Source organism: Centropristis striata, chromosome 15, assembly GCF_030273125.1.
Source record: "Centropristis striata isolate RG_2023a ecotype Rhode Island chromosome 15, C.striata_1.0, whole genome shotgun sequence".
NCBI lineage: Eukaryota > Metazoa > Chordata > Actinopteri > Perciformes > Serranidae > Centropristis > Centropristis striata.
Window position 1 is genome coordinate 7,371,653 of NC_081531.1, and position 18,404 is coordinate 7,390,056.

General features: G+C 36.0%; 1 protein-coding gene across 2 annotated transcripts in view; it reads right to left on the bottom strand.

Moving 5' to 3' along the window:
- Window positions 1-18,404, bottom strand: part of uvrag (UV radiation resistance associated gene) — a 144,625-nt gene that overhangs the window by 81,198 nt on the left and 45,023 nt on the right. For both annotated transcript variants that reach the window (XM_059352327.1, XM_059352328.1), the window contains exons 9-12: window positions 13,315-13,399; window positions 9,547-9,634; window positions 9,073-9,133; window positions 1,915-2,080 (exon numbers count right to left, since the gene is read on the bottom strand). In XM_059352327.1, the coding sequence (XP_059208310.1) occupies window positions 1,915-2,080; window positions 9,073-9,133; window positions 9,547-9,634; window positions 13,315-13,399 (400 nt within the window). The remainder of the gene's footprint in view (window positions 1-1,914; window positions 2,081-9,072; window positions 9,134-9,546; window positions 9,635-13,314; window positions 13,400-18,404) is intronic.

An 18,404-nucleotide genomic window follows, 5' to 3' on the forward strand; every position in this document is an offset into this window, starting at 1 on the left:
GCCATTCTTTCCAGTGACTGTTCAAACACAGGCCAAGATTTCACAGGCTCGGTATGTTAATAGCAATGAAAGTACTGAACTATGCAAATGTTCCAAATTATCGATAATGGGCAGTGGTTGCAGTGACAAGTATTCACTCTGACTGCACACACACAAAACAGGCAAAAAGAGACCGAAGGGAAGAGGAACACACTAGACGAATCAGATGCATTCAGGACAAAACAAACATAATTTACCATTTCATTATAGGAATTGCTTAAAAAACGACTGCACAAGCACAAAACTTAAAAAAAAAATTAAATGCTCCTCTCCTCAATATGCAAGTGAAGATTTGAAAGCAGAAGATTAGTAAAAGCAAAAACAATTTTGGGTTGTGGTTTCACACAACAGCCATTCTACATGTTAGTAAATCATATGTACAGTCCCTTAATTTTATTATATATATATATAATTTATTGTCTATGGTTTTGTCAGTGTTGATATATGTTATTTGAATTTGTGAAGGGGGCTTGTTTAAGATAAAATCGGGTATATTATCAGATTTTGTGTTTTTCTTTGGAGGTCGGAAGCTGCCAAAAAAAAAATAATATTAATAATAATAATGTGTAAATAAATAAATAAATTAAAAAATTAATAAATACATTAAAAATAATGAATACTTAAATAATAAAAAACATATTAAATTACGAAATACATTAAAAAAAATAACAAAACAAATAAGTAAAAGGGAAAATTTAATAGACAAATATAGAAATAGAAAGATAAATAAATACAGAAGCTAAGTTACAATTGATTAATTAAATAATGTTTACATTTATTACATTGCATATTGCATGCACATTGGATGCATACATTTTCATATTATTTTGCTGCATTTAATATACTTTTATTATTAATATTTATTATAATTATTTATGCAATTATTTACATTTTTGTTTTTATTTTGGCAGCTTCCATCCTCTGTTTTGTCTCTATATACAATAATAAAACATTAATGCCACAACTGTTGGGCGCAGTAACAATTCATGTTTCATGTCTGTCTACACTGTGAATTACCCATAAACCCTGTTTACACAGGAGTATGCTGAAGAAACATTTTGTTATCCCCTCTTAAACAAACAACTTGTTGCCTGACTCACAATTAAATTACATCCAACAATTTGTGAGGATTATGTGACATCATTCAACTTCTTTATTGGAATTAAAAATTGACTTCAGGATTGTATAAAAGTGCTCAATCGTATTATTTACTATTGCCTCAGCTTCATGTGTGCACACTTGTAACTTATCGTACAGTACACACTGCAATTAACCTATTTAGGCCTAAAATGCCTATAAAAAATGCCTGTAAAACCTATGGGCGATTTTAAAATAACCCCCTAAAAAGTTTTTCTTAGCCTTTGTAGCAGATAGAAATTAAATTAAAAAAAAATATTTGAGAGCTTATACCTGTGGCTTTCATGACAAGTTGAGTTTATTTGTCCAAACCTTCAATAAAGTTTTTAAAAAAATCAACATGTTGCATTGCGACACTAGAAGAATAAAACCAGAATAAAACCATTTAAAACCAGTTCCCATATGTATTCTGATGCATTTCATTGGCCAAAAGACCGAAAATAGGTGGAAAAAACTACAAAACTACAAAACTACAAAACGACATATCCAATTTCACGGCTTTAATGGTAGAATAACGCAACAACGCCCCTGGTTTTAATGTTAGAAATGCATTAATGCTTTCCCGCCTTAAAATGGGTTAAGTACCAGAGTCAATTCACTTCAAGACAGCAAAAAGCAGCTTTGAGCTTAGAATCTATTTGACAAACTTGTACATTAGGATGTGTCATAACATGCATTTGTGATGAAAGAGATTGAAAGAGATGCATGAATTAGATTTGAAGTATTAAGCCTACTTACTCTCTCTCCTTCTCGGTGAGTCTGTCAGTGATGGTGTCCTTGATGGAGGAGCGTGAACCCTTGTGGATCACCGGGTACCGAAGAGGGATCTGCAGGAAGCACGAGATCATCAGGACCAGGTGCGACGTGTAACCCAGGGCAACTGCCACACTCCCATCATCCTTTGCTGCAGGACACAAGGTAAAAAAAAATATGAATTTCCAATTAAATCATAACATAAGAGTTTGGTTGAGCACAAAAATGGCATACATTGAACTCAACCAACGGGCTTTTAAGCTGATCTACATCAACACACACATTACATTCAGTCAGTATTTTATTACACAACACACAGTCAGTCTGTTTCCACTGGATTCTTAATTTAATTTCATTACATGGATGAAAAAATTGTGTTTACATACAATACACCGTGTCAACATCTTGTGAATCCAAACAAAAATGGATAAACATGAAACAAAAGAAATTTGGTAACCAAGGAAGAATAGCAGGATTCCACAGGAAGAAGAGCAGTTGCATTCATGTGGGATCGTGTTTTGAAAGTGATACAAAATGTGGCACAGCACACAAAGTACCAAAAAAACATTGGCTGCAGTGAAATACCCACTTTCTTTCAGATATTTGCTCGAGAAGCAAAGCATCACGTAGAACAATTCCCTCTGAGCCTAAATAACATTTAGCGTGGAAAACTGGATGGCTCTGCGAACATTTCTGACAGCGAGCCATCTCGCCGTAAGTACGAGGAATGGTTTCAAGACAACGCACTAAGTGGTTTCACATTCTCAAGCAGCAGCAGGACACCGCCTGAGGCAGAGACTTCAAATCACAGTGGTTTCTATCTTAATGCGCTCAAATAATAGACTGTGGCAATAGTGAGTGATATCCTGCTTGGCTCTTACTGTCTCCTTTAAGACATAAAGTCTGCTTTGTATCGTTAGTTTTCTTGCATTATCTTCTCCATAGCAGCAAAAGCACCTGGAGTAAACAGCTTCCTGGCCTCTTATTCTTTTTGATGATGCTGCAAGAATATCAGGTCAACTAAAGGACACCTTAGGGTGCAAGTGGAGACTGCTAAAATCTTGTCATGCTGAGTTGACAAGGAAAAGCTTAGTTAAATGTAAAATAGTGAAGGGCCCCAGCAGAGTGCCACTCTGTTCCACTTTGACCCCCAGTAGGATTAAGACTCCAACTAACCCTGACCCTGGACTCTAATGTTGAACATCGTGCCCTGTAGGCCTTCTTAAACTGACCTCGACTCCCATCCAGGCAGTTCTAGACTTGATCAGGGTGTTTCTGGGGCAGACCTCACACAAATGAGAGCAGTGGTAAACAATGAGGTGAAATGGAAGGATGAAACACATGCTTCTCCAGCTTTTTTCTGAGATCTTTTTGCATGTTGTGCTGCTCTTTGTAAGATGTCTCAGCTCATTTATGCTCAGTGTTAGATACAGATCTCTGTCCGTACTCTGAGGTCATTTCATCTGGATCTGTGCATGTTTTCTGAGGCCTTGTCTACATGTATGATTTGTGTAATTTGACATGTATCTTTTTTTTTTTTAATTTAGCTTGTTCTGTGGGTTGTGGACTTTCAGAAACACACAAAGGGCAATTTAAGTCTCGGAAAACTGAGCTTTTAATTATGATAAGATTTTCCAAAACTCAATTTACAGTGTTGTTGTGTAAACAGGAAAAACAGAATGTTTGGCTTGTGTCTACTGTTATTTCCTTTACAAGGCGTCACAAATGAGGCATCAATTTGCTTGCTGGAAACACTCAAATTCAATGAAAAATGCACATAAAAAGGCTTTTACGCTCGTGTGAGGTGGTTTTTGTCTTTCTCGAAAAATAGTTAATGGGCAGCGCAGTGTTTCCTTTAGGATTTCTGTCAGCAGCGGGAGTAAAGGGTTATTTGTCCACTGGATGGTGTGCGCATATAAATATCAATCAGCAATTTAGAAAGTATAAAAAAATGACAGTCGACTGCAAAACAAGCTTTAGAACCAGTGTTTCCCACAGGATTTTCTGAGACTATGATGTGGGGACCTGAACAAAGTAGGGAGGTCCAGTTGCATGCTCCCCTGTAGAGAATTTTTACCCTAAAAACCTAAATTTGGTGCCTCTCGCACATTCTAATGCCACTATTCCATCTTAATCATTGCATATTTTAATGTATTATTGTAAAGGCGAATACGGTTTCTTTTATGTTTAATTTAATGCATCATGTCTTGACAGTCTTCTTGTCATTTTTTTGGTGGACTCTGTTAACATGTCCATGTGCTCTTATTTTGAAAGTTTAAAAAACGTTTTTGAGGACTTATCAGTGTAAAAAAATCACAAGTCCACATGTCACAATATATTTATTGGCGTCACAACACTGCTTCCAATTTTGCCTTAAGAGGTAAATTATTTAAACTATTCCAATATCCATGCCAACATAATAAAGGACACATGGAAGACGGTTAAATCGAACGGTTAAATTGAAATGGACGACTCCAATTTCGTAGGTAAAGGATGCATAAATGAGGCTTAAAGGTCACAACGGTTATGTTAGAGGGTGAATATTAATGGCTGCATGTAGGGGTGCACCGATTGCAATTTTCTGGTCGATCACCGATTTTTAAAAAGCCTGACCTGCCGATTCCGATTTTGGCCGATACCGTTTTTTTTTACAACTCACAGCATACACCTTCAATGTTTGAATATTTTTATATTGAAAAACAATAACACAGCAGTATTTTTCTTTAACAAATAAAGGAAATCACAGTGTCTGAGGTAGTTAATAAAATATTGAACTTAAAATAAATAGCAACAATTTACAGGACAAACTAACAAAAGAACTGCAACCATTAAGTGGTTTTTGTTCTGTACAACATACAGACAACTAGGGAGGGCATCGACTTTCGAATATTCAAATAGTCATTAAATCATAAAAAATCGAATAGTTCATCGTATCTGGAAGGACAAAAAGTTGTATTACTGGTGCCTTCCACACGGGGGCAGCGTAACATTTGATGATACAGTGTGGCGGCTAGATGCCAAACTGTAGAAGAAGAAACAAACGGAGGGTTTTCCTCGGCAGTCTATGGGCCAGCATCACTAACTGTACACAGAGTGTCCGGTGCTTGTTGTAAACAAACAGAGATCGCTAAGTGAACACCTCCTGCAGCAGCAGCACATACACACTGTACTGCTACAGAGCTAACTTTAGCTAACTGCCGCTAACGGCGGCTCTTCTTAACGAGCCGGAGGCCGGCTCGTTAAGAAGAGTAAGAAGGAGTCGCTGGATTTGTCTTCAGTCGCTTTCTTGAAAAATAGTTGCTAGGGCGGTCTGAAAAGTTGCTGAATTTAGCAACAAAGTTGTGAGCACTGCTTCGCCGGTGGGGGGTTATTATCTAGGTAGATAAGATCGGTTTGACGTAAAGGAATCGGCCGATCGCCGATCCCGCAAAAATCGTTAAATCGTTTGAAATGGACAACTCAAATTTTGTAGGTAAAGGATGCATAAATGAGGCTTAATGGTCACAACGGTTATGTTAGAGGGTGAATATTAATGGCTGCATGAAATCTCTTCTCTACATTTCACAAACCACAAGCCACCTGAGCAGGAGGGCAAATATAGTTAGCAGTGAATGCATTAGGATGTTCTTTGTTAGTCCTTCTATTCTCTTCTTCCATGGCACATGCTCAGGTGTTTACTCACTGCTAGGTGTCCGCCTACGCAGGACAGGGAGGCAGACGCAGATCCTTATGGGAACAAGTGATTGCTGGAAACACAAACGGGCTGGCTGTCACTACTGTGCACTTCACTGTGCTGTTAAAAGATGTTAACAGGTGGAGTGTGACAGCAGGGAGCGGAGGAGACTGTGAGCAAGATGGATTCTGTTAACACGTCCTTGTGTTCTTATTTTGAAAGTTTAAAAAAACGTTTTTGAGGACATATCAGTGTAAAAAAAAATCACAAATCCACAGGTCACAATCTATATTTTTGGCGTCACAACACTGCTTCCGATTTTGCCTTAAAAGGTAAATTATCTAAACTATTTCAATATCCATGCCAACATAATAAAGGACACATGGAAGGGTGTGAGCAAGATGGACTCTGTTAACACGTCCATGTGCTCTTATTTTGAAAGTTTAAAAAAACGTTTTTGAGGACATATCAGTGTAAAAAAAATCACAAGTCCACAGGTCACAATATATATTTTTGGCGTCACAACACTGCTTCTGATTTTGCCTTATGAGGTAAATTATCTAAACTATTTCAACATCCATGCCAACATAATAAAGGACACATGGAAGGGTGAGAGCAAGACGGACTCTGTTAACACGTCCATGTGCTCTTATTTTGAAAGTTTAAAAAACGTTTTTCAGGACATATCAGTGTAAAAAAATCACAAGTCCACATGTCACAATATATTTTTTTGGCGTCACAGCACTGCTTCCGATTTTGCCTTAAGAGGTAAATTATTTAGTATTAAGTATTTCAATATCCATGCCAACATAATAAAGGAAACATGGAAGGGTGTGAGCAAAACGGTTAAATCGTTTGAAATGGACTCAAATTTGGTAGGTAAAGGATGCATAAATGAGGCTTAATGGTCACAACGGTTATGTTAGAGGGTGAATATTAATGGCTGCATGACATCTCTTCTCTACATTTCACAAACCACAAGCCACCTGAGCAGGAGGGCAAAGATAGTCAGCAGTGAATGCATTAGGATGTTCTTTGTTAGTCCTTCTATTCTCTTCTTCCACAGCACATGCTCAGGTGTTTACTCACTGCTAGGTGTCCGCCTACGCAGGACAGGGAGGCAGAAGCAGAAGCAGACACAGGCCTCCACCCTATTGGAACAAGTGATTGCTGGAAACACAAACGGGCTGGCTGTCACTACTGTGCACTTCACTGTGCTGTTAAAAGATGTTAACAGGTGGAGAGTGACAGCAGGGAGCGGAGGAGATTTTTGAATTATGGGGTTCAGAGGCCTGCTGGGTCTCACCAGCTGGGAGGAAGGGGAGCTGGGGAATGTTGAGTGGACAGTGGCAAGTGTGTTCTCAGTGTTAGACAAGTGCTGCAGACCAAAGCAAACCATTCATCTGAGCCATTGAGAGGTCATGAAGTCATCAAGTTTCCCTCACTGTGACAGAAAACTCCATTTATCACGACACACGGCGTGACCCTTACTCTAACCTACAGCACCAACATGATAACAAGGGCTTTGTGGCTGAAACCGCCTGCTGACTGCACTTTATTTTTTTCACTGTTCTGTTGCCTAATACTGTGTCTTTGATATTAAACCATGTGGTTATGTGGTTGTTTTTCATTAGGGTGGTGGAACCAGTTATAAAAGACTGTGGTAGACTGAACTACTCGTCCATGAGCATCCAACAAGACATCAAAAAGAATAGATATTCAAAAAAAACGCAAGAATGCACACCAACTTATCTCCTAGTCTGTCTGCCTGCTCTTTTATAAAGATTCAAATAATTCAAATCAAATGTTTTCTTCTTTTTTACAACCCTGATAGCAAAAAAGTTGTTGTCCAAAATGTAAATAAAACAGAATGTGATCATTTGCTCATCCTTTGTGCCATAAACACTCATGGAAAAAATACTAGACCGCCCTTGTTTTCTTCAATTTCTTGTTCATTTTAATGCCTGGTACAACTAAAGGTACATTTGTTTGGATGAATACAATAATAACAACAACAAAAGCTCATAATAGTTTAATATAATAGCTGATATGTAGACATTTTCCATGGTTTTCTTGATAATAACCAAAATCATTATCAACAAAACCGTGGAAAATGTCTAGATATCAGCTCTTATAATAAACTCCTATCAGCTATTTTTGTTGTTATCATTATATTTGTCTAAACAAATGTCTGTATTTAATTGAAAACTGTATAAATACAATATATTTTATGATCAATGTTTAAACTTTTGTTTTTGTAAATATGCACTGATATATATACAATATACACGCTGAATTTGATGCATTCTGCATTTACGTTTTTGGAATCAAAGTTACGGAACATTACCTTGCTATCTTATCATTAGATGCATTAATTATCAATTTATAACAATGAACAAGAGAACAATTCTTACCTATTTTTTGTTCAAACAATTTCTCATAGTACACAAAAGGAACCCAGAATGTTTACATTGTATAATAGTTTAATTGTGCAATAAAAGCTTGTGTATATAAAAAAAAGATCATTCAGTCATGAGGAAGCCTGCTAGGCTGTTAATTGTGGTCAAAACTGTCATGCTAACAATGACTTTGAGCGTGTTGGATGTTGTTATAATGTTTCTGTTTCCTATGTTTGTAAGTTAGAACAACTGGAGGTACTAAAGGGGATATGATGCCGTTGCCAGGCAACCAGATGAAACGCACTACCTTACCGTACATGTAATAATTAGAACGTTGTTGAAACCTTTGGGATTATGTAAGAACAAAACTCAATAAAATATATATGTCCAGACATTTTTAGACATTTTAATGTGTAAATGTTACAAATAATACCTTTAATTCTTTTTACTGGATGAGAATTAATGCAAATTAAACTTAAACATGAGCAGTAGAAAAAAGAATAACACAAACAAAAATACTTGCTGAAAACACACCCAGGAAAGTTTGTGCGTGTGTACCTGTTCATTTAAATTTAAAGACCGTCTTCGCCGCAGGTAAGTGATTACATAGGAGCTCAATCAGTGCCAGCTCGCCTCACAGACAGTATATCTGAGCTAAGACATGCTGTCATGTGTCTAAATTGTGATTTTTATTGAATAGAACTAGCCAGAGTTAAGAGGAATGTCAACCGTTCCCAGCTAATAAAACCATTGATGATACAATTATGTCATTATTTCTTTTATGCACTAAAATGACATACCGGTAATTATAAAATTATGTCATTTATGCACGTTAAAGACTGTAATACCTCAGCTCAGTCATGCCAAATTGCCATGTACAGTAGCCAAAATTATGATATCATAGATACCGTTTCGATGAGATCATCGGGCTTTAAATTAGTTTCTATTCACCAAACATTTGTATACAACCACGAGCATTAAAACACAAGCAAAACATTTGTTCAGCATGCCTTACCACAGAGTATCCTCCTGTAACCCTCAAAAAACACAAGCAGGCACATCATAAATTACCTTGAAAGTCTTCAGAGTTGGGCAGCTTCACTCCACAGATGACATAATCTGACTGATTGGCCTGTGGATTTGAAATAAGAGGTTTCATATTAACAAAAATGATCAGACGCAGAAACATACACGGACAAGATGAAGCCCTGTGTGGGACCAAACACCAGCTTTTCCACTCGCTTTAAATCATTTCATCATTGTCTCTTACTGTCGGGATTTTAAATATTTAGTTTGTGTGTTTGAAATGACTGTGATATTAATGAGAGAGGCATGTTAAACAGATAGGTGATGCCTTTGGATGACCTCCGAACACGCTGCGGTAGAAAAACATCCAAAATTAGACATTTCTTTGGAAATGTTGCACAAATAACTATGCACCACATTTCTGCTTGATCAAAGCGCTGCTTCTGAAGCCAGATAATACTTTGCAGTCGGCTTGTCAACAATGTGCCGTGCAGCAGTGACCGGTCAGGTTGAACTCACCACATCAATGGGGTAGATGTAGGAGAGCTCGGAGAGGAGCTGACGACAGCGGAAGGTGAGCTGGGCGTTGATCTTGAGGAACTGCTCTCTGGGGACAAAAAGGAGACACGAGGACGACGCAGTGAGGACCCGGCTGGCAGAAGGAGACAGAAGCTGCAGGGATGAGGGACGGACAGTGGAAGGAAAGGAAAGGAAGGACTAGAGGAAGAGCAGAGACGAGGGGAAGGAGTGTAGCTGGAAGCAATGGCAGGAAGTGGAAATGAGCAGAAAAAATCTATCCAGGCTCTTTACTGCTCCACAGGGACCCACTACGAGGCAATAAAGGTGATTAAAGTTAGCTAAAATATAAAAGCTGAATGATGAACAGAGAGGAGAGTTTATATATCGTCACCCTGTTAAAATAATCGGCAACAGTTTAATCTCAGTTGATATAGTCATGATCGACTGGATCAAGTCTCTTTTCGTCCTTTCAAAATAAAAGCGCCCGTTATCAAAACAGGCTTTTGCATAGTAATTAATCTTTTTTTAATTTTGCACATGTATGCATGCAGCGATTAATCGACTAATTGATCGTTAACGTTATAGATAATAGAGTTGGCAGGTTTCTTCCAAACACCCATCCCTAGTTTGTACACTGTGTTGTACAATCACAACAGAACAAAAAGCCTGATCCAAATGGTCACAAGTAAGGGCATGTTGAAAAACCAGCCACACAGAGATACTATATTAAAATATTTAATATCTTATACTAGATTATAATAGTTGTTTAATAACAGTGACTGGGAGATGGATCCCTCCTCTGAGGTTTCTTCTTCTTTTTCCCCTGTTAAAAGGGTTTTTTGAGGAGTTTTTCCCTGGCCGATGTGAGGGTTTAAGGACAGAGGGTGTCGTAACATGTACAGTCTGTGAAGCCCTTTGAGGCAAATCTGTGATTTGTGATTTTGGGCTATATAAATAAAATTGACTTGACTTGACTAAATAAAAATATTTAAAATCAATTCAGTCAGTCAATAAACTGTATGAAGTGAATTGTGAATATGAAATGTGCAAAAAAAGGTATTAAAGTATTACGTTTTTCTTGCTTGTAAAATATGCATGTGACTTGTTTTGACCCTGCCTAAAAAAAAAAAACTGAATCAAGAACCAGCAGGAACCAAAATCGAGTAGAACGGGATAACCTATAGAACCTGACTGAAGCCTTTTAGCTCCAGCTTTGTAAGATAAGCTGTTCAACAGCAGCCGTGAAATGTTAAACAGGAATGTATAAAGGCATGCTCAGCATATCATTCCCCTAGTTTAAGTTAAAAAAAAAAGAAGTTGAGTAAAAAGAGACATTTCTATGAAAACACATCAACAGCGCAGATATTTCCAAAGACTGGATGTTAGGCAGATGTACAAGTGTCGGTGTTAATTTCCTGTTTGCTGGGTCTCTCGGCCCCTGCCGGCCTTCCTGGGGCTCTGGTTTACCCTCTGTGACTGCCAGGTACTTCTCAGACAAACAAAGCTGTATCCAGGGTCGGCACCCGCCCAACATGTCTCCCCGCAGGCCAAGGCAAACACGGGCCAACAGGCTTTTTAGCACAATGTGCAAACTCTCCGTTGAGAACACATAAATAGGCAACGCCGGCCGCAAAAACATCACCTTGTTTTGAAAGAGCAAGGTGGGAGGCAGGGAGCAGGGAGTAGTCCCAGCACAATCCACTATTATTGAGCAACACACACTGGAATGAATTATTCTGTAGTCATTTCATTTTTTTTTCTTTTTTTTTTCATTTTTACTTAATATGTTTGATAAAATATATTAAATATAAATGTGTCCTTGATTTTGAGGCAGTTGTTTTAGTAACTTTAATATAAAAATGTTTGAGATAGAATCTACTTATTTTGAAAATTGCGTGCAATCTGTTGCCTCAATTTTATTGAGTAGCTATTGTTTATCTTTTTTTACAGTGTCATTTTATTATGACAAGTGGTTGCACAAAATAATTTTATCTGAATCTAGATATTTTTATTATGTTGACTGGACTTATACATTTTAAAAAATTATATTATGTAATTCTTTCTCAATTATTTTGAGTTCATTTTACCAATTAATGAATTATTCTGTAGTCATTCCATTTTATTTAATATATTTGATAAAATATATTAAATATAAATCTGTCCTTGATTTTGAGGCAGTTGTTTAAGTAACTTGGTAACGCTTTATATTAAGGTCCTTGTAATAACCATTAATTGACACGAAATAAGGCCTTGTAAGTCCTTACAAGATGCTTATAAACATTATTGTGTGTTTATAAGCTTATATAAGTGTTAATAATGGCATTACAAACACCCATGACCCACCCATTATGTCTTTGCCATGCCTTTATTAATCTTATTGTGTTTGCTTATTGATATTAAAATGTACTTTATTGCTCATCTATTATAAGTTAACTATAAGTTAACTATGCTTTTTGCAACTACCGGATCTAAAGCGAGAACAATGCCTTATTACTTGTTAATTAATGGTTATTAAGGACCTTAATATAAAGTGTTACCAATATATTAAATATAAATGTGTCCTTGATTTTGAGGCAGTTGTTTAAGTAACTTTAATATAAAAATGTTTGAGATGGAATCTACTTATTCTGATCACATTAAATATAATCTTTATGTGTATGTAATTCTAAATCAAGAGAATTTTGAATGAATCCAACACAATAAAATTAGTCCATTTTTAATTGACAGGCACTTCCTGTTAAGTTGTTATTAATAGGGTTGTCAAAAGTATCGATACTAAAACGTTGTATCCGGATACAATACTAATTTTCAAAAATATCGAGTATCTGAAGCTTGTTATCATAGTTGCAGTTTCTTTTTGCACAACTGTTTTTTATTATAAATATTTAACCTGTGGTTCTGTTAATTTTTACATGTTGCAATTTTCTTGTTCATAAAAATATTTCTGTTAAATTTTGTTTTTATCCTTGTGGTATCGAAAATGGTATCGAGTATCGAATATTTTCCTGAGTATCGGAATCGAGTTGAAAATTTTAGTATCGTGACAACACTAGTTATTAACTCAACTTGTAACCTAGTTAGATTTAATAAATAATATTGTGTGCAATCTGTTGCCTCAATTTTATTGAGTAGCTATTGTTTATCTTTTTAACAGTGCATTAGGTCACATCATTGAGTAGGTGCTGCTGGGGAATGCCTGACGGGGAAAGATGCATTTAACCCATTAAAGCCTGGAAAGCGGATATGTCGTGTTACAATGCAACATGAGACTTTTCCAGAACTGAAATCATCACCAAAAAAAGACACAAAATGACCAAAAAGGACACAAAATTACCCAAAAAAGACAAATTATTTAAAAAGACACATTACCCAAAAAAGACAAAAAATTACCAAAAAAAAGACACAAAATTATCCAAAAAAAAAGACACAAAATTACCAAAAAAGACACAGAATTACCAAAAAAAGACAAAAAATTACCAAAAAAAAGACACAAAATTATCCAAAAAAAAAGACACAAAATTACCAAAAAAGACACAGAATTACCAAAAAAAGACAAAAAATTACCAAAAAAAAGACACAAAATTATCAAAAAAGACACAGAATTACCAAAAAAGACACAATTACTAAAAAAACAGGTTTTAGGGGCTTATTTTAAAATCGCCCAAAGGTTTTGCAGGCATTTTTTCCAGGCGTTTTAGGCCTAAATGGGTTAAAACGTGTTTTTACTCTGCAGACATAAAGCAAAAAGCTAATCACAGGTTGACGTACCTCTTGGCAGTGCATTCCTTCTGCAGCTTGGTTAAGGACTCTTTCTCCTCCTTCAGACTTTCATGCTGAGCGGAGAACGCTTCCTCTGACAGAGACAAAAAAGAAAAAAAGTAAATTATCAGGTGTGTGTTGTGTTCTGCTGCGTCTGAACAGCCAGGTGGGCTCGTGTTTGGTCGGCTGCCATCCACTGTTAAACTTGAGCGAGATCAAACGGCCCTTTTGATCAGGCCAAAACCATTTCCTTTTGACATCCACATAAAACCAAACAACATATGTATGCAAATTACAGGATTTGTCAGACTGTGTAAATACAGAGCTGGGCAAATAAATAAAAATCTGACAGATAAGGGACAGTGATGATACGGCTTGTGGGAGTTGTGTTACCGCAGGTTTGGCACGCTCACAATACCTCAGTGTAGAATAAAACCCGAAAGAAGAAGAAGAATTAAGGTTGGAACAGAAGAGTTCAGAAGTGATCACATATGGTGGGATGGTGGAAACGCTTATGGTTGAAATACACAAGAGGTTTGACTGCACATCAAAGTTATTGTGGTTAGCGAAAACTAATGAAATAATGAAAACTGGAATTGAAAAAACATTTTCATTAACATTAAAGATAAAAACAAGAGTTTTTTTCAAAATTGCATGGTTACAAAACTAACTAAAATTAGTGTGAAAATGGCTTTTGTTTTCGTCTTTGTCAACTTTTTTCATACATAATCCAGTGTTTCTATTAGAAAGAGGATTCTGTTGAACATGCAGGAACACATAGTAAATATGTTTACTGAGACTGGGATGTCTACACATGAACCAAAACTGCAAGAGTTGATAACCTTATTGGGGCTAAGATGGATAAACCAAAGGAAATAAAGGCAACATTTATTATGACCTCTTTAAATCTCGCACCCAACACATAGCCATGGTTATTATAAATAACAAAAAATTGAATTGAAAAAACATTTTTGTCAACTGAAATAAAAATTTAAATAAAAACGAGTTTTTAAAAAAACGATACCTTGAAACTGTATTATGTGGTTACGAAACTAACTAAAATTATCGTGAAAATGTCCTTCATTTTCGTCTTTGTCAACTTTTTTCATACGTAAACCTTTTTGGTTGATATGAAATCTATTTCATCTATCTGGTTTTACATTTATTGTGACCTCATTAAATCTCGCACCCAACACATAGCCAATTACAAAAAAACTAAAACTAACACTAAAACTAATAAAACTAAACTAAAACTAAGCATTTACAAAAAAAATAAAACTGAACTAAAACTAGAAAACTCGCTCTAAAAACGAATTAAAACGAACTGAATTTGAAAACAAAAATTCACACCGAAATTAAAACTAAAACTAATAAAAAATCCAAAACTATTTTAACCTTGCTGCACATTAACACAAAAAACAAAACAATTAAAAATGTAAAATGGGTTCTGTTTTCCACTAATTATTACATACAATCCCCATTGTAAATAAATAGTTGAACGCAGTGATTCAGAATAAGCAATCCACATTTGCTACAAATTTTTCTCCTGCATTTACGCTGCACACTCCAGAATAAATAGAGGAAAGTTTATTTAGTTTTCCGTCCTTGTTTGAAGCTAAAAAAGGAAAAGGCATAATGAAAACTGCATGTGTCCTGGGTTATTAATGAAAGCATTTGGATTACCGTCCTAATTAAGAACTCAAGGGTCTAAAAGGATTGAGAGTGTGACCATCAGGTGCAGCAGCTGAAGCACTGAGGCTGTTGTATCAGAGCATGGTGGTGAAGAGAGAGCAAAGCCATATAGCAAAGCTCCTTGTGCCAAAAATCACATATGCTTTATGCTCAGACTGTGAATATAAACATCGGTAATGAGGTTTCTCCCCAAGGTGGCTCGCCTCACTCTTTATGTTGTACTCCATGGAGGAGGACTCTGCTGTCACAGTAAGGTGACCTAAGTGAGGTGGCTTGGTCAAATAATAAGAATACTTTACAGAGGCCGGATTCACACAGCATTCCTAAGAATAAAATTCTTCTTAAGTGCCACTTTTTTCTTGACTTTGCTCTTAACTCTATGGAGTCTGGGGCTATTTCGTCCATTTTTGAATACTTTTCATGTCTTTTTGTGTCTTTTTAAGTCATTTTGTGTCTGTTGTTGTGTCTTTTTTGATTATTTTGTGTCTTTTTTTGTCATTTTGTGTCCTTTGTGTTTCTTTGGTCATTCTGTCTTCTCATTTTGTGTCTTTTTTGATCATTTTGTGTCTTTTTTGGTCATTTTGTGTCTTTTTTGGTCATTTTGTGTCTTTCTTTAAGTCATTTTGTGTCTTTTTTGGTCATTTATGTCTTTTTGTGTCTTTTAAAGTCATTTTGTGTCTGTCATTGTTTCTTTTTTGATTATTTTGTGTCTTTTTTTTGGTCATTTTGTGTCTTTTTTTTGGTCATTTTGTGTCCTCTGTGTTTCTTTGGACATTCTGTCTTCTCATTTTGTGTTTTTTGGTCATTTTGTGTTTTTTGGTCATTTTGTGTCTTTCTTTTAGTCATTTTGTGTCTTTTTTCATCCCACAAAGGTTGCATATATAACATATAAGAGGGTTCCATCCAGTTCTATCATTTTATACTAAATATATGAGCTTGTCTCCAGTTTTACTTGGTATATCATCATCAAACTGAAACTGGCCTCATGGAGTTTACAGCCAGAACTTTAGAGGTAAATTTACAGTAGGGCTCCACGCTGCTTTGTTTTCTAGTCTGGATGTCATAAAGAACTCATGCTGTGGTGCTTTTGGAGACTCCAGAGGGTTAAGACAATTTAAGAAGATTTGGTATTCATGAAGAAATCCTTATCCTTTCTTTAGTTTTTTTCTTAACTTTCTTCTTAACTGTTTTCCTTAGATAGAAGTTGAGAACAAATTAGATTCTTGAAAACAAAGTTCTCATATTATTTCTTCACAACTTTAAGAGAAGCCCTCACCAGTCTTAAAACATCTTCAGAGAAAAGGAAAGTCTTGATATATATTTACTTATTTACACCCTTTTTGGAAATGTGATTTTTTTTTTTTAACCATGCCTGCAATCCATCCTCAGTGAATTGGTTCAAATGACAGCAGCTGGCAGAAAAGTGAGTTTTGAGCAATTAAGGTTATGAAATCATATTTGTGAGCAGAAAGATCATAGGACCTGCTTCTTATCACATACTTCCACTCACATCCACGCTGTTCAAACTGACACCATAAGGGTGGAAGAAGAGATACCTTGACAGAGACAGCAGGAGGGAGAAAATAATGGTACTCCGAGGTATCTCCATCAGATTAGCAGTGAAGACAGATACAGTCAGACAGAGATCAGACAGGCCATCCCTCTGACATGAAAACATATTTTGACAGTGGCTGCGTGGACCTGTATTCTCCCTGGCTTTCATGTAATGCCCAGCTCGGCCTATCTGTCCCATCCATCTTCTCATCCTTTCATCCCTCTAACATGTTCCAGTTGGTATCACGCTGCATACAGACATCTACAGCAGCGGACATGCAGCATTCTGGCAGTTTTTTATGTCGACACACCGTCTTCTATATTTAACGTGATGAGTTGTAAATTTAGGATCCAAAATGTGACGTGGCTTTAAAAATGCTACAAGGCTTGTAGAACCTGAAAATGTAATAAATTCCCGATAATGTAATAATGCCTGATAATGTAATAAAAATCTGCACTTGAGTCCATTGAAAATGTAATAAAACCTGATAATATAAATACTTCCCGATAATGTAAAAAAGTGCATTTCCCAATAATGTAATACACTTTTTACCAATAATGTAATAAAGTATAACATTAATGGGAGGTTATTACATTATCAGGTTTGCCTTCGTTTCGCAAGTCCTGATAATGTAATAATTCCCCAATATTGTAACTATTACATTATCAGGACTTGCGAAACGAAGGCAAACCTGATAATGTAATATCCTCCCATTAATGTTATACTTTATTACATTAATGGGAAATGCACTTTATTACATTATCGGGAAGTATTTACATTATCACGTTTTATTACATTTTCAATGGACTCAAGTGCAGATTTTTATTACATTATCGGGGTTATTACATTATCAGGAATTTATTACATTATCAGGTTCTACAAGGCTGGTGAATGAAAAAATGATGATCTCATAATCAGTCAGTCAGGAGGTCACTATGGATTCTCTGATTTTGGACGTTGTACAGTAAATGGACGGCAGGCTTTGTAGAATTCTGAAGGAAAACAGAAAATGGACAACAACTGTGATCTTTTAGAAAGTGTTCAGACTGGTCTGACCTTAGAGACTTCTGTGTAAAAGGTACAGTGTGGAACTGTTCAAAGGGACACCAGCATCAGTGTCACACAACATCAATTAACTAGAGCCCAACCGACATATTACACAGACGACATTATCAGCCGATATATGACAATTACAAACATATTGTTGTCCGATTTGCTCTGAGATGCGAAGTAAGTTAAAACACATCAGAACAAAAACAATTGATTTAGCCTTTTGTGCCTCCAACGGGAGCTGCATAAAGTCTGTTTTCCCTTATCCTAACTAAAAAATTACTAATTTCCATTAACAATCAGACAACATTACAGCTAGCAGTGTTTCTTTTCTAATCTTTTGTGCCCAGAATGGCAATGAAATCTTTAATTAAGTTTCTGTTAATGCAAGGATCGAGGAAACAATGCTTGGGGTCCTATTAACTTTATTTAATTTATTATTATTTATTTAAATGGTCAGCAATGAACTAAAACTGGATCTTCAGTACTGATGTTTATTTAGCTATATTTTCATTTATTTATTTTTTTCTCCCTTTTGTTTTGGTTGGTTTACAATGTAATGCATTGTATGTGTTATGTATAGCCTAATAATATATAATGATGTTAAATATATTTTAAAAATGTCATATCAGTGCAAAATTGGTGCACAGTTCACATAAAAACAACCTATTTAAATTCTAGCTTTAGAATTTCTCAATAGCCTCAATATCCGCCACCAAATCGGTAATCAGGGATTTTTTTCCCCTCTAAAATCCGTCTCAAAAATCCCATGTCAGTCAGGCTCTACAATCATCAGCTAATG